This window comes from Protopterus annectens, chromosome 2.part2 (genome assembly GCF_019279795.1).
Source record: "Protopterus annectens isolate FY-2018-M chromosome 2.part2, PAN1.0, whole genome shotgun sequence".
Lineage (NCBI taxonomy): Eukaryota > Metazoa > Chordata > Ceratodontiformes > Protopteridae > Protopterus > Protopterus annectens.
Window position 1 is genome coordinate 420,789,777 of NC_056730.1, and position 15,730 is coordinate 420,805,506.

Here is a 15,730-nt window from a genome sequence, read left to right on the forward strand (position 1 = left end):
TTTAAATAAGGGGTTTAATCATCCGGGTTTCCAAAATGTTTTTCCAAGCCCAAAAAAACCATTTTCCCACAGGTTCCTCTCAAATGATTAGGCTGGGGAAAGGGAAAGGTTAGGGGACACCCCCGGTCTTGGCGGAGTCAGCGGATTCTGGGCGATTTGGAAATTATGTTTTAAGGTCCTTTAATGTCATCCTCTAGTCAAAATGGCCCTAGATTTGTTTCCCCATGGTTGAAAAGCTTACAATATTTCAACCTCCACATTTCCTCAGAACGGGCTTGGCACCCCTGTCCTTAACAGGGAACCCCCCTAAAAAACTTTGTCTCTAAAATCTTTGAATTTAAAAAAAATTTCAAAAAATTCCCTGATGTCCTCAATCAAACAAAAATTTGAATAACCTAAGTCTTAGACCTTTTGCAACCCCTAAGCCCTTAAAAACGGCTACCCAAACCCCCTTTCTGTATCTTTTTTTAAGGCCTTGGGCTCCCCCTTCCTTTTCCCCCCAACCTTTTGGTTTATCTGCGGGGGTAACAAACTTTGGAAGGTCCCGTCAAAAATTCTCTCCCCCCAAAAATTCCAAATGGGGCTGAATTTTTTGGGGGTCACGTCCCACAAGATTAGGATTCTATTTCCAAAAAGTCTAGGAGCAACTAGGGAAGGCCCCCAATTCACCTTTAATTATTAATATTGGGTTTAAAATTTCAAATTGTTAAAATTTTCCCCAACGGGACCCAGGAAAAATTTTTTTTTTCCCCAAAGCCCCAAAAAATTTTAAAATTTTTTAAAATTTTTTAATTTCTTAAAAAAAATTAAAAAAAAGAAAGATTCCAAATTAATAAACCAAATTAAAAAAAGCCAAAATATCTTTTTTTCTTTTTTTAATTTTAAAAAAACCCAAAACCCCTTTTAATGGTTTAAAATTTGGTTTTTAAAACCTTTTTTTAAAAAAACCCCCCCTTTTTTAAAAAAAAGCTCTTTTTAAATTTTTAAAATTTAAAATTAAAAAAAATTTTTTTGGGGGTTAAATTTAAAAATTTAAAAGTTAAATAAAACAATTTTGAAAAAAAGGCCCCTTTTGTTTTAGGTTTAAAATTTTTAAAATTTTAAAAAAAATTTTAAAATTTCAAAATGTGGGAAACCAAAACTTTTCCAAAAAATTTTTTTTAATTTTATGATTTTTTTTTTTAAAAATTTTACAATTTTAAAAAAATTTTTGGTGTTTTGGGTTTATTTTTTTTTATTTTTTTTTTTTAAACAATTCCCCAAAAAAAAGGGGTAAAAGAAATAATTTTGTTTTACCCGGTTTTTAAAAAAAAAATTTTTTAAATTTTTTTTTTAAAAAATTTTAAAATTTTTAAATTTTTTAAAAAAAATTTTAAAAAATCCCAAAAAAATTTAAAAAATTTTTTTTAAAAAATTTTAATTTTGGGTTGGGTTTATTTAAAAATTTTTAAAAAAATTTTTTTTGGGGAAAATTACATAAATTTTTAAATTTGGGGGTTTTTTTTTTTGGGGTGTGGGTTTTTAAAATTTAAAAAAAAAAAGGGGGGTTTGGGGGGGGTTTTTTTTAAATTTAAAAAATTTTTTTTAAAAATTTTAATTTTTGGGTTTTTGGGGGTTTAAAAATTTTAAAATTTTTTAAAAATTTAAAAAAAAAATTATTTTTTAAAAATTTGGATTTTTGGGGGGGGTTTTAAAAAAATTTTTTATTTTTATTTTTAAAATAGCAAGCCAGATCTTCTACTCCCAAAGGGCAAAATACTGTCAAGGAATTGCCAATCTGAGACGTTCATGCAAACTTCACCCCACCTAAAGCCATCTCAATACCAAATAAATCTTTTTCCCATTCCAAAGCCCCAGGGCCAGGAATGGCCCCCGGGCCCAGCTATTGGGATCCATGCCCCAGGTTTTCTAGCCCCTTAAACATATTGGAAAATTTAAGATAAAACCCAAAACCCCAAATTACGGGGTGATTTAAATACCCTGCCATTAAGGGGGAAAACAAATTTAACCAACACCTTTGAAAACTTTTGGGAATTCAAACCCAAAAGCCCGGGGATAAAAATTTTAATATCCCACCGGGGTAATATTAATTCTTTAAAATGGGAAATGTGTTAAAATTTTATTTTATTAATAAGCTAATCCCCCAAACCCACCCCCACCCCCCCCGTAAAAACCCCCAAAAAACTTTAAACCAACCTTTTTACTTGGGTGAAAAACCCATGACCCCCATCAAAAACAAAGGGTTGTTTCAATCCTACCCCAAAGGCACTGTATAAAACACATCCACTCATTTTAAATTCCACCCCCAAATAAACCCAAGATGCTCTCCTCCAAAAAAAAGCCAATCGGGTTTCCCCCTGCCATAAACAAACTTTACAACAAAAAAAAAATTTTTGCAAAAAGGGGAAAAAATCCCAGGATAAAAAAACTCCCTTACCAGCCTCAGTAAAAGCTGAGATCCCTCAAAAAACCTCCAAACTAGTTAAGAAAAAAAAAAAAAAAAAATTTCCCAAAAACAACCACAAGGCATTCTAAACTTTGTCAAGAATCTAAAGGGCAATGCTCAGATCTTCTACAACAAAAACATTAAATATATTTGCCCCCAAGGATATTGCCAATATCCTGGCAAAAATCGTTTCAGTCCCAAACTTCACCCCCCCCCCAAAAGGGGCCCATCTCAATACCAAAAATTCCCAAAATTCGGGAAAAGGCCACACAGGAAAAAAACATTCCCCAAACAAAGAATACAGCATCCATGGGACCAGAGAATCCCAGGCTGTGTACTACATGAACCAAAAAAAGGGCCCCCCCCCTTTTTTTTTTCCCCCCCCTTTCCCCTTTTTAAAAAGCCCCCCAAAAATTTAACCGGAACCCGGCCCCCCCCCTTTTTACCAACCCGGAAAAAAAAAAAACCAAAAAACAAAAAACCCCCCCCCGGGAAAAAATTTTTTTTTTCTTTTCCCAAATTTAAAAAAGGGGGGAAAAAAAAAAGGGCCCCCCCCCCCTTTCCAAAAAAAAAAAACCCCCCAAAAAAAAAAAGGGGCCCCCTAAAACCCAAGGGTTTTTTTCCCCCCCTTTTTGGAACCCCCCCAAAAAAAACCCCCCAAAAAAAGGAAAAGGGGAACCCAAATTTCCCCCCTTTTTTTTTTTCCCCCCAAAAAAACCCCAAAAACCCCCAAAAAAAATTTTAAAAAAAGGGGAAAAAATTTTTTAAAAAAGGGAAAAAAAAAAGGGAAAAGGGTTAAGGTGGGGTCCCAAAGCCCCCCAAAAAAGGGCCCCCACCCCCATCGGAATAAATAAACCAAATTTTTAAACCAAAACTTTTTGGGGAAACCCCTTTAAAACCAAACCCCCCCTTTCCCAAAATAAAGGGTTACCCGGGGACCCTTTTTTCATCTACCTCAAGTAAAAACAAGGGGTTGGGTAAAAAAGGCAGATGACCAAACTGGGGAATTTTTTCCCTGGTAAATTTTCTCCCAAAACCTTAAGAAACGTGCTTGCCGACCAAATCAGTGCCAAGAAATGTATAGTTATCCCTGTGGGAAGAAACATTTACCCATGAATTTACCACATAGGTGGCATTACACTAAACACTGAAAGTGTAATAAGAGACTTGGGGACACAGTTGGACAGTGGTCTCACCTTCAATAACCACATTGCCACAACAGTCAAGAAATCCTTCTATGTGGCACACCTCATCACTAAGGGCTTTTCATCCAGAAAAAATGAGGTCATTGTCCCACTGTACTCATCCCTCATTAGACCCATTATAGAATACAACGCCTTGTTTGGTATGTACCTCTCCAGACATCTGCAATAACTGGAAAGGCCACAGAAATACCTCACTAAAAGAATCACAGGCCTAAAGCAGATGCCCTGTGCTGACCATCTAAAAAAACTCCACCTATACTCTTGTTGCATATTGTCTACTCAGAGCGATCTCTGCTTAACATACAAGGCCATGTCAAACCCAGAGCTGTTGGACATGCTACACTTAAAGAAATCCCAATCCCTCAGAGACACATGCTCCAGGGATCTAAACCATGTCATCACTATGAACAAAACATGCTGGAGGGATAGGTTCCTGACCCAAAGACTCCCCAGACTCTGGAATAGACTGCCCATGCATGTCATGCAGAGCAGCTCTTTGGCCCTCTTCAAAAGGAAACTTGGTGATTGGATGGGAGATAGGAAATTCACCCCAGGGATCTCGTCAGTCGCCCTGCTAGACAGGGGTCCAGGGAAGTAAATACTGTGGGAAGAAATAGCCAGGGAATTGTTATGGCTAGGCTTGCATAAGCCCTAGGTCTGATAGCCTAGTACCAGCCTATGAACTTATAAATAAATCTTTATATCTCTGTTTTAATAAAAAACTGTTGACTTGACTTTTATGGCATGATGCAAATTGTTGATGAGGAAGTCACTTGCAAAAGATTGACTTGACTAAAACAAGTACAGTGGTGTCAGTTAAACAAAAAAAATGGCATCTGACCATGTATAACCTTTAAGCTTTTGGCTGTCAAGGCATCTAGAGTTAGAACAACAGTTGAAACATATCTTTGTGGTGGTGCTGCATTTGATAGTTTGCTTAACAACATGCAGTCCTCCCTACAAATAGGGGATAATATATCTATGTTATGCTTCCTAAGAGCTGCTTTATTATTGTGTTTAAAATTGAATTATTTTATTTGTATGCACCTTTGTGTTTCAGACCAGTATTTAAAAACTGTCAATGAAAAAGTGAGCCGGAATGAACTAATCCTGAAAGAAGACTTAAAAAATCTATTACATTTATGCCAAACACCAGATGACATGGAGATTGCTAAAAGGGTAATTTATAGGTATGTTTATTTCCTTAAAATATGCATGTTTTGTGTGACTGCATTCAATTGCTTAAATTTATTTTTATTTAAGATCAGAAGTGAAAAAGGTAAAAACAGTGTATACCTGTCACAGCTTGATGTGTATACCATAATCACCATATAGTATCTTTATTAAAGGTCTTTTGTTTGGTCTCTGGGATATACACAAGTAACAATTAATTAGGGTATTTCAATGGACATTCTACACTGTAGTGAACAAAGTTCTGATAACATTAAGGCAGAGATAAATAACAAAACCAAGCAAACTCTGTGAAAAACACTGGAACTGTAAGAAAGCAACAGCTATGAATGTACCAGTGGGGGGCAAATAGGGTGTGTGAGAATATAGCTGGAGGGTCACAGCCAGATTGGAGAGGGAGTAGTTTAAAAAAAGAACCTTTTTTGCAGGTAGCAAGGTCTGTTGTACCACTTCATATAGAGATGTATTGTTAATGTAAAGCCGCACCAGCTCTGAGATTAAATACCAAGGTCAATGTTAAATTGTTCCCTCAGTATAAAGAAGGGGGATGACTTTGATAGCTGTCTTTACACATTTGAATGTATGTGCAATCAGCACCAAATTGACCAGAAAGAGTGGATGAAGTTTCTAATTTATCTGCTTATGAGTAAGGCAGTGCATTAAGTAAGAGAAGAATAAATATTGTAAGATTATCTTGAAGTAAAAAAAAATGTATTATTTAAAATGTGATCTGAAGTTGTTGACTTCATTCTTCAACCTGTGGGTGCAGGTCCTAGAATCGGATCTGACTCTGTAGTACACTAAAGCGCTAGGATCTGAACTCTGAGCTCCTCCCCTCCCCATAATGCCCAGCTCTCCCCTCATCCCCTCAGATCGCATTTGCCATGCTTCCACTAGCCCTGGAATTACAACTGTCTGTCTGAGCTCCTCGGGTTTTTTCTTGTGAGTGAGGAATTACATTTTTTTTTTTTAACAATTTCTTCTTTTTGTCTTAGAGCTTTCATTTCCCTTTAGCCTAAAAATGTATGTTTGTTCTACATTTTTAGACCTTTATAACATATAGTTCCCTACCCTTCTTTGTAGAGTTAGCATCTCTTTCTATTCCTTGTATACAAAAAAAAATCATTTGTTTTCTGTAGCTTGCTGTGTTTGTAGAAATGTTGTTTACTATGACAGAATCGAAACCAGACGGTTTTAAAAAAAAAGTCTTCCCCTTCTGCTTCAGGGGCTGAAACCCTCTCCAAAGCAGTCACCAGAAAAGACTCTTAGAACAGGTAAACTGCCTTAGAAAGTATCTAAAACTTTGGATCTTACCGAATTGCCTTCAGTTGTATTAGAGGCTTCCCCTCACTGCCGGTCTCGGAAGTTTTTCACCAGAACCAGTTGCCTCAAGGCCAAAGTAGCACACATGGACTTTATGTCCGCTTGTGTCTGCACTCTAGTAAGGACTTGCTGAACACACATTGGAGACACTGCTGGACATGACCAAGGGTGTGTCCATGTGCATGGTGGATAATTGGGCGTGATACCATGTGAGTCACAGAAGAGTACTGAAGGCATTCATATGGATTTCCCCCAAGAAGAAAGTAGTTGGGCCTTTTCAGACTTCCACATCAAAAGGTAGAACCTCTGAATAGAGGACTAGGTCCCACAGCACTGGTCAATGTCAAGACCTTCCCCTGAATCTAATTGATCTCTTAAGTGGATCAACTTCACTTCAAGCCAGCACTTGCTCACAGTTTTGTGGGACCTTTACCAATACTGTCATTAAGGCACATTGTGTATTGACACATTTCAAATTTCACATAATTTTAGTTAGTGTAACACATACCTCAGGCAACTGGAAACAATTTGAAGAATATAATATAGTTAATAACAAATTGCATCTGCTGGAAATGACAAATACTGCACTTGCTTGCTTGATGTAAAAATACTACAGAAAAAAAGACAAACTAAGAAAAAAACACACCCGTCTTGTAAAGATAAAACATTTCTAACTGCAGTATAATTGATATTTACATTAATACATCAGCTCAATTATTCAGCATATGTCATTACACTGTTTCACATCACATTCTTTCATTCATGACCCTCCTCACTGGAATAACTAGCACTAGTACCATTGACCACTAAACACGGCAAATAATGATGGGTATGACCACATGAACAATACATTTATGTATGATATGTGGAGAGGTGTCTGCACAGTGTGAGTTGACCATGCACTACTCAGCATAACACACACACAGCACTGAGTGCACAGAGTATTAGCTGTGTGACTTTACACTGTCAGTGAATGCCATGGTCCATAGTACTGGACTTGATGCCACTGCTTTGCCTGTGCTGCTGTGTAGCCTGTACAAACCTGCTGGTAGAGTTGCTATTTTGCTGTCATTGGCTGACCACCATTGCCATTGTGACTGGTGGGACAAATGCGAGCAGGATTTTCACTGCCACTATCTGCATGTGTCTGTAAGTAGTTGCATACAAAACTGCTGCATGATCATATTATGCAGAATGCAGCAGGCCAAAGGCATTCTGCACGCGGTATTCAGGTTTATACTGAAGGCCCCCCAGACTCCACCAGGCAACGGAAGGGGGCTTTGCGCAGGACAAACAATCGATCATTGGCTGTCCATGTCTGGATCAGAGGAGAATTAAAGCACTTCTCTCCATCTCCTTGTGGATTGCAGACTGGTGTCATCAACCAATGTCTGAGTGGGTACCTGCATCACCTGGAAAACATAAGAGAAGAAACACACAAGTAGTAATACTAATTATCCTTTCTCTATTTCCCTAATTTAGATAGAGAAAATAACTATGGGTAATAACATTATAATAGTCTTACAAGGGTCTATATTAGAACACCGAGCAATTAAAATGTTGAGTGTTCTAATATCGACCCATTTTCAGTGAATGCTGAAAATATCGAAAAAGCAGAAAACCGAATTCTTGTCCATTTCTGTTGCTTTGGTATTTTCAGCACTCTGTTGGAAAGTTACAGGTCGGATTCAGGGAAGTGTGCTATTGAGTGCAGGTTAGGTTTGTGTGCGATCGTGTGGACTTGAGGGTTCGGGCGTGTTAGGTGAGTTAGGATTAGGGAGTGGGTGAGGTGAGTGTGCGATAGTGATGGTCCTTAGGATTAGGGTTTGGGTTAAGGTAAGTGGATAGTTAGTGGTGTGTGTATAGATTCATAGGTTCATAGATTAGTACTAGGCTAACTGCCCTTACGAGCCATTTTAAGCCTAGCCAATTATCCCTTGTGAGACTCAAACCCTGCACCTTGTGTTTGTAAGGCAAACACGTTAACCATTAGGCCACCCTCCCAACAGTTTAGTGTAGGGTTAGGTGTAAGATTTTTAGGTGTATGTGTGTGGATTGTTGTTTGCTTGGTGTGCTTGTGTTGTGTGTATGTGTTTTGGAACAGCAGATTTTTTCCCTAGGAAAAAATTTGCTTTTCTGAACGTTCGATGTTTGGTATTTTCGATTGGTAGGGTTCGATATTAGAACACTCGACATTTTGAATATTCGGTGTTCTAATATAGACCCTCTTACAGTTGCCAACCAGTTAACCATGATGAATCTTGCTATGCGGGAAGTGGCAGTATTGTGAACTTGTGTCACAAATGTCGGATTCACAGGTACTGCTAAGATACCAGGATGATACATTGGTGATGTAACCTCATGGATCACACATTTCTGGCAGTTGATGAAATGGTAACCCTTCATGTTGTGGTACCTCTCACCAGATGTGACAGTTAAGGCCACATGGGTGCCATCTGTTGCATCAAACACCTCAGGAAAGTTTGCCACTCCATAGAAGACATGCACAGGATTCTGGCTGAGTCCTGTGGTGACACTAGGAAATGGGTATGTTTGTCCACATGGACAAATGTTATTTCAAGGAAATGAGAAACTGCTGCAGTATCCTTAAGGTGGAAGTCTGAGAAATACCCAGTGTATCTCCAGTCCGTCTCTGAAAGCTCCCCATAGCAAGTATAGTGAGAGGTATACATACCTCCATATCCACAGGAATAGGAAGACCATACTTTGCCCCCAGTTCCAGTTTGTGGGCTGTAGAAGTTCACTAAGGCCCTTATGATCTCTCTACCCAGTAAAAGGGGAACTGGAAACCATAAGTGATGAACTTTTAAGGCTTTAATCACTGCCAGCATTTCTTTGACATTTATGTGTTTCACATTCTGGATCTGGTCACACAGTGTTAGGGGCAACTGGAACACTCTAACTTAGAGCATTTGTTACTGACAGCTTGGATGATTCTCTGTTGATACTTTTTAAGCGCTTATTGAGGCACATGCAGCAGGTATTTAAGGAGGGAGAAAACCAGCCACTAGAAATTCTTATGTTTACAAGTGGAATAGTTTTTCTAGGTGGTGCCTAATTGATAACAGAGGGTTTGTTATGGTATCTACTCCTGTTTTTGAAATTTGTGTGAGCTACTCAGTGATGGCTTATCTTGTGCATCTGTCAAGAAACATCTTGTTACCATCTCCGCTTGTCTGCCCATGGATCCACCATCTTTCTTCTCTTTTGTAGCCAAGCAGTTTAAGAAAAATGCTTCATCTAAAACAAATTCGTCTTCCTTGAGACCTCAACTTTGTTCTTGAAAAATTGCCCTTGCCGTCTTTTGAACTTGCCTTTCAAGCTGATTTAAAGTTCTTCACTTGGAAAATTGTTTTGCTTATTGCTGTGACATCTTCAAGGTGAGTCTCTGAACTGCAAGAGCTCATGGTGGACCAACATTATTCGATTTTCCGCAAGGACAGAGTTATTTTTTTATGGACTTATCTAGCTTTCATGCCAGAAGTTGCTTCTGAATTTATCCTGGATCAATCCATCAATCTTCCAGTTTTCTTTCAGGAACCTAAAAACAAGGGGGAAATGATTCTGCACAACTTGGATGTGCAGAGGCAGTTGAGGTACTGCCTTGATAGAACTAAGCCCTGCAGGAAAGCCAAATAGCTGTTTATTTCCTATTCTGGGGCTAAGAATGGTCAGTTTGTCTCTAAGCAAATGATTGCTCATTTGTTGTCCACTGCCATTGTTTTCTGTTATTCCACAATAGTAAATCTATTCCAGGCAAGGTTAAGGCACATTCCACCAGAGCCTTATCCTCTTTGGTGGTATGTTGAAAAGGAGTGGACTTTAGAAGCATTCTAGAGGCAGCAGCCTGGTCCTCTGCTCATAACTTGAGGAAAAAAATCCAGTTTTGTGATGCTTTGTAAAGCGCCAGAGCAAGCTTGTAAAGACTGTTCCCCAGGGGCTGCTGGATCCATATCCTTCCTTTTGTGTTGTTGGTTAGCTTTGGTTATTTGTTGGTGTTTATGGCTGCTTATTGGTTGGTTTCAAGCAATTCTTGCCTCTGGTCATTCTTGGTTCTTTCAACATGGAAGTACAAGCCTGAACAAATCACTTCCTGTGACAGGGGTTAAGCTTCCTGATTAGGGGATGGTTTAGCTGATACCCTATCACAGGGAATCCTAAGAAGGAATTCTGAGCTCTGGAAAGATGCCATTATGGGAGTGTGCAGGCACAGAACCCATATGCCACTGAAGCAGTCTGAAATTCAAAATATCTGCTGTTAAAGGTAGTACACTGTACTTTATGCAGAGGATGTGTTTTTGTTACTAATATCAGAATTTGGTCTGTGGTGAGACTGTTGATGTACTGTACCCTGGTAAATATATGTTTCTGTCTGGATTACTCAAGCACTCAGCAGAAGTATCTTGTGTTAACTGAATGGTCTTATAACTGTACTGCAGCACAAAAATATGAATAGATTTTTTGGCTCCCTGTTGAAATGTCAGCACTTGAAAAGGGAGTATTCCGAAAAATGGCAATCTCAGAATTGGTATATACAAATCCTTTCTTTAGGCTATTCAGTCTCTGTGTTTTGGGACTCACAGTAGTGAGTTGCAGCATTTCAAATGGTTACCTTTGGGGAAAAACCTGTACCCGTGAATTATCACATAGGTGGCAGTACACTAAACAACGAAAGTGTGATAAGAGACTTAGGGACACAGGTGGACAGTTGTCTCACCTTCAATAACCACGTCGCCACAACAGTCAGGAAATCCTTCTGTGTGGTACACGTCATCACTAAGGGCTTTTCATCCAGAAAAAAGGAGGTCTTTGTCCCACTGTACTCATCCCTCATTAGACCCATTATAGAATACAACTCCCCATTTGGTATGTACCTCTCAAGACATCTGCAACAACTGGAAAGGCCGCAGAAATACCTCACTAAAAGAATCACAGGCCTAAAGCAGATGCCCTATGCTGACCGCCTTAAAAAACTCCAGCTATACTCTGTCGCATATCGTCTACTCCGAGGCGATCTCTGCTTTAACATACAAGGCCATGTCAAACCCAGAGCTGTTGGACATGCTACACTTAAAGAAATCCCAATCCCTCAGAGCCACACACTCCAGGGATCTAAATCTTGTCATCACAATAAACAAAACATGCTGGAGGGATAGGTTCCTGGCGCTGAGACTCCCCAGACTCTGGAATAGACTGCCCATACATGTCAAGCAGAGTGCCTCTTTGGCCCTCTTCAAAAGGAACCTTGATGATTGGATGGGAGAAAGGAAATTCACCCCGGGGATCACGTCAGTCGCCCTGCTAGACAGGGGTCCATGGAAGTAGAGTGTGAGAAGAAATAGCCAGGGAATTGTTATGGCTAGGCTTGTATAGGCCCTAGGGCCAATAGCCTAGTACCAACCTATGAACCTTTCTTTTTTTTCTCCTCTACATCACCATTCAGCACCCGACTCCAGTGCCACACATCCATTGGGTCTACCTACCATCTCCTAGTCCCCCCCCCCACGACTTTCTTTGTATATTTTACAGACATCCCATCCTCTAAGAGCAAGAACGCCCTCCAGGACATGCATTAATGTGTAAATAATGCTCTTCCAGGGGTATAGAGGCCCAACGCCTGTGGGGTCTGTCTACATAACATTCTTGGGTGGGTTATTTACAGAGTAACACACACCCTGTTGGGTATTACTGCTTGCGTAAAATACATTGTTTGTGGTGTTTATTGACTGTTGCTGAAAGGAAAAATGTTCATTGCTGAGAAGCCCAATTAGTTCAAGGTGGAAGCTCCACTTATAGGTGGAATTAGTTACTGCACTCCACACTTCATGCAAAGCCAGACAGTCTGCATTATTTAGTTGTATATATAGGTGAAACTATACTGCAGGCTTTGGGATTTATGATAGTGGTGGTGGGTAGCTTGGGGCTATGCATATACACAGTTCAGTGTAATGTGAGCCGTCCCACTAACTGATAAGGATGGCTTGCAGTGTTCTGTTTTCAAAAATAGATTCAATTCCCTGATGGACTAGTGGCCCTGTAAGCCCATCCATCATCTTGAATGAGGTAAATGCAGGTATGACAGCCATGCTACCCTACAGATGTAGATTCTGCGCAGGACGGCCTCATAGACATAAGCAGTATTTGTATGTCAGAGCTGGCTTCCTAACAGCAGTACAGTGCCGCCAGATGAGACAACATTGGGAAATAGCTGAACAACCCTTCAACATACAGTAAGTACAAGTTAGAAACACCGATTTTCAAGGTTAGTAAATGTAGATCCACTGATGAAATTAAAGTAAAAATTACATTTTAAGAATCAGAAAGCCCAGTTTACATTATGAGAGCATAATTACAGCAAAACAAATTGGTGAAAACCTTTGCTCATCATCTTTAAGAAGGCATGAACTCTGCAATAGTGGTCTAGAGCTGGTATTAAACAGGTTTACTTTTGTGTTCCTAGATTGCTAGTTTGTAAATAGAGGAGTTGGTGGACAGTTTTTACAATTCTCACTACTCAGCATGGTTTAATCTAACAAGTATTTCATTCATTTGTGAAAAAATGTTCTGTCATTGAAGTATTGTTGCCTTTCAGTTTGCTTTTGTAAGCCATTTTAGTGTAGATGTATGCATGTATGTTTGTGTCTGTATGATGTGCACACACACACACACACACACACACACACACACACACACACACATTATATGTTTCTGCTGTGCACCTTTTGCTTGCTAGAATATCCTGCAGTCCCTGGAACTCTGTTTTGTTTGCTCTTTAGCCAGAGCTTGAGTCCTGTTACAGTGGAACTGGATCTGATGCTGAGATAAATTGCCACACAACTGAAAAGGGTTAAATTGTGTTGTAAAATAACACCTGTAGAAGCCTGGACAATTACAGAGTCTTGCTGTTTGCCAGATAATAGCCCAAGTGCACACAGAACTGACACTTAAGATTATTCATTCACATTTTGGTACTGTAATAAATAGTTTTTCTGCACAATTTTAATTTTTATTTGCTGTTTGCTTGTGTATATCCTTTTGCTAGGTATCACACAGAAAACAAAAATGTGGCATATGGAGAATTTAAGTTCGGTCCTCTTTTTGTCAGGTTATGTTATGAACTAGGTCTTGAAGAATTAGCAGCAGCACTAATAAAGGATCAGGTAACATTTTTTTTCTCAATTGTTTCTCACTCCATAAGGATTGTTTCTGTTTTCCATTGTTTCTCAGTGGTTTGCCTATTCAATCTTCTTTTTCCCCATTTCTTTTCATGCCAGCCGTTGTTTTTGAAGCTAAATTAATTTCTGGCATTCACTATGGAAGACAACTTGACTGCATTGTACTTTGGTGCAGGTTTATCCATACTACCCTGAAGATAAGCTGATGGTATGGTACCTTGCAGTTTGTGTAGGTTTCTTGGCTGTATGTTCTATAATGTTAGTTGTTTTTTTACTTGTAGATAGCACTGCAACCTTAAGGTAGGATTTGTTGATAAGGAGCAAAAATCTCAAACCCAGCTACAGTGCACTGTGGCTTGATAGGATATAAAGCAAAATGAATAAACCAAAAAGTACCATGCAGCTAAATCTTCTGTTTAAAATTTAATACAATGTAGCACTTTCATTTCTTCAGTCACTGATTTCATCAGAGTAAAAATCATAGCCTCCACCCACTATTTAAAATCAAGGATGATGTGTCCTAAAAAGTCATATGATGTGATAATTAACCACTCCCAAGATAACCAACAAATAATTCCAAATACAAATTTAAAATCCTATACATTATTATTTTTTTCATAACTTAGAAGCCCATTTTTTTCAGAATACATTTAATTCAGTGTGGATGACTTAGTTACATTCAAGATTACTTTTTTGCTTCCTTTTTCTCATATTTTGTATTACTCTTCAGCTTTTTCCAGAGGCCATGGCTTTCTTTATGCTCTAAGTGTGTTTTAGAATTTTTCAACAACCATTTCATCCAGTGATGGCCTGGATGAAAAATATGACCAAGGACACAATTCACTGTCACTGTTCAACATTACTTTTCCTTGCATTCTTTTGACACACCTTATTTGGCAAAGACAGCAGTGTTACAGCTAGGAAGGAAATAACTGAAGTAAGCTAGGGAGTACATGAGGCTGCCAGGCCCCAAGAAGCTTGTAGGGTTACAGATGTTCTTATGTGTATTTTAGAGCCTTTGCCTCAACCTTTTGATCAAGTGGTGGTCTGAGCAAAATCACAAGTAAGAAAATAAAAATCATTGTTATGTTTTTTTTTCTTTCAAGGATACTTACTTTGTGGCCAAGGCTTAATGTTCAAAGCTGACAAAATAGCAGCTCGCAATAAACTAAGAAAGCAAATGTTTTAGATGATATAGAAATCCTAGCTGAGAATACTACCTCCTTACCCCTCACCCACCTTCCTGATTCTGAAGGGAAGGCTTCTGCCCTTTCCCTGTTAAGGTCCACTTCTCAAGTTACCCGTCACTTAGTAAAATGCAACTGATACCTCTACCAGGACTGCTGCAGTTTTTTCAGTAATGAGGGGTTATTCCTGGCTCCAACTTCAAGCTTTGCCTGATGATGTTAAGGCCAAACTTTGGCTACCCCTCTGGATAAAAAAAGTCTCTTTGGGAAGCTGCTGCTGACTTGTTTGTCTGTCCAAGGTAAGGATAAGGCCTTGCAGGCACTTAAGCATGTCTTTGTCTCCCCTATTCCCAAGTTTAAAAGGAACTATCCATCTAAGTCTGCTTTTGTTCGTAGACAGATTCACCCCCCCCCCCCAGGGTAAGAAGGTTTCTAGGCATGTTCCTCCTGCTAAGTCTACTCAGACTCCTTCCTCACAGAAACCTTCTTTTCAGGCTAAGCCTGGTTCTGTTTGATGTTTCCCTTCCCCTCAGGCAGATCCCCTTGTCTCTTTGCCTCTCTCTTTCTCTTCTGTATTGGTATCGGATCACTTCAAATTCATAGGTTCTGTTGATTATCTGTCATGTATATTTCACGGTTTAGTAGTCCCTTCCTCCCTTTTCGGCCATTCCGTAACCTCCTTGAACAGTTTCTTTATTTTCCATATGTTCTGTATTCACCATTCAGCTCATTCCTCCCAACTAGGTGGAGAAGGGGTTTTATTCTAGAATGTTTTTGGTTTGCTGGGAGGATACCTGAAGGCCAGTTCTGGATCTTTCCCTGCTGAACATCTTTCTCAAAATCCCTTTTTTTTCAGATGTTGTCCCTTCATACCTTGTTTCCTCTTCTTCCCCAAGACTTTTGGTGTCTCTGGACCTCAGGGATGCATACCTTCACATTCCCATTCATCCTCTGATCAGAACATGTTTACGTTTCTCTGTGTCTTCCTTGCATTTTCAGTTATCTGTTTTGCTCTTTGGCCTTTCTACTGTCCAAAGGGTATTCACCACATGCCTCGCTCCTATCATTGCTTTTTGCAGGCTTCAAGGTATACAGATTTTTTCCCAGTCTCGATGATCTGCTTTTTTAAGATCCTTCTCCAGGTAGCCTTTTGCAGGATGTCCAGTTTACCACTGGTCTCTT

At 39.1% G+C, this 15,730-nt stretch overlaps 1 protein-coding gene across 1 annotated transcript in view; it reads left to right on the forward strand.

The window, feature by feature from the left end:
- PTCD2 (pentatricopeptide repeat domain 2) overlaps positions 1-15,730 on the forward strand; it is a 399,909-nt gene that overhangs the window by 94,408 nt on the left and 289,771 nt on the right. The window contains exons 3-4 of the mRNA XM_044063933.1: positions 4,712-4,841; positions 13,229-13,346. Coding sequence (XP_043919868.1) covers positions 4,712-4,841; positions 13,229-13,346 — 248 coding nt within the window. The remainder of the gene's footprint in view (positions 1-4,711; positions 4,842-13,228; positions 13,347-15,730) is intronic.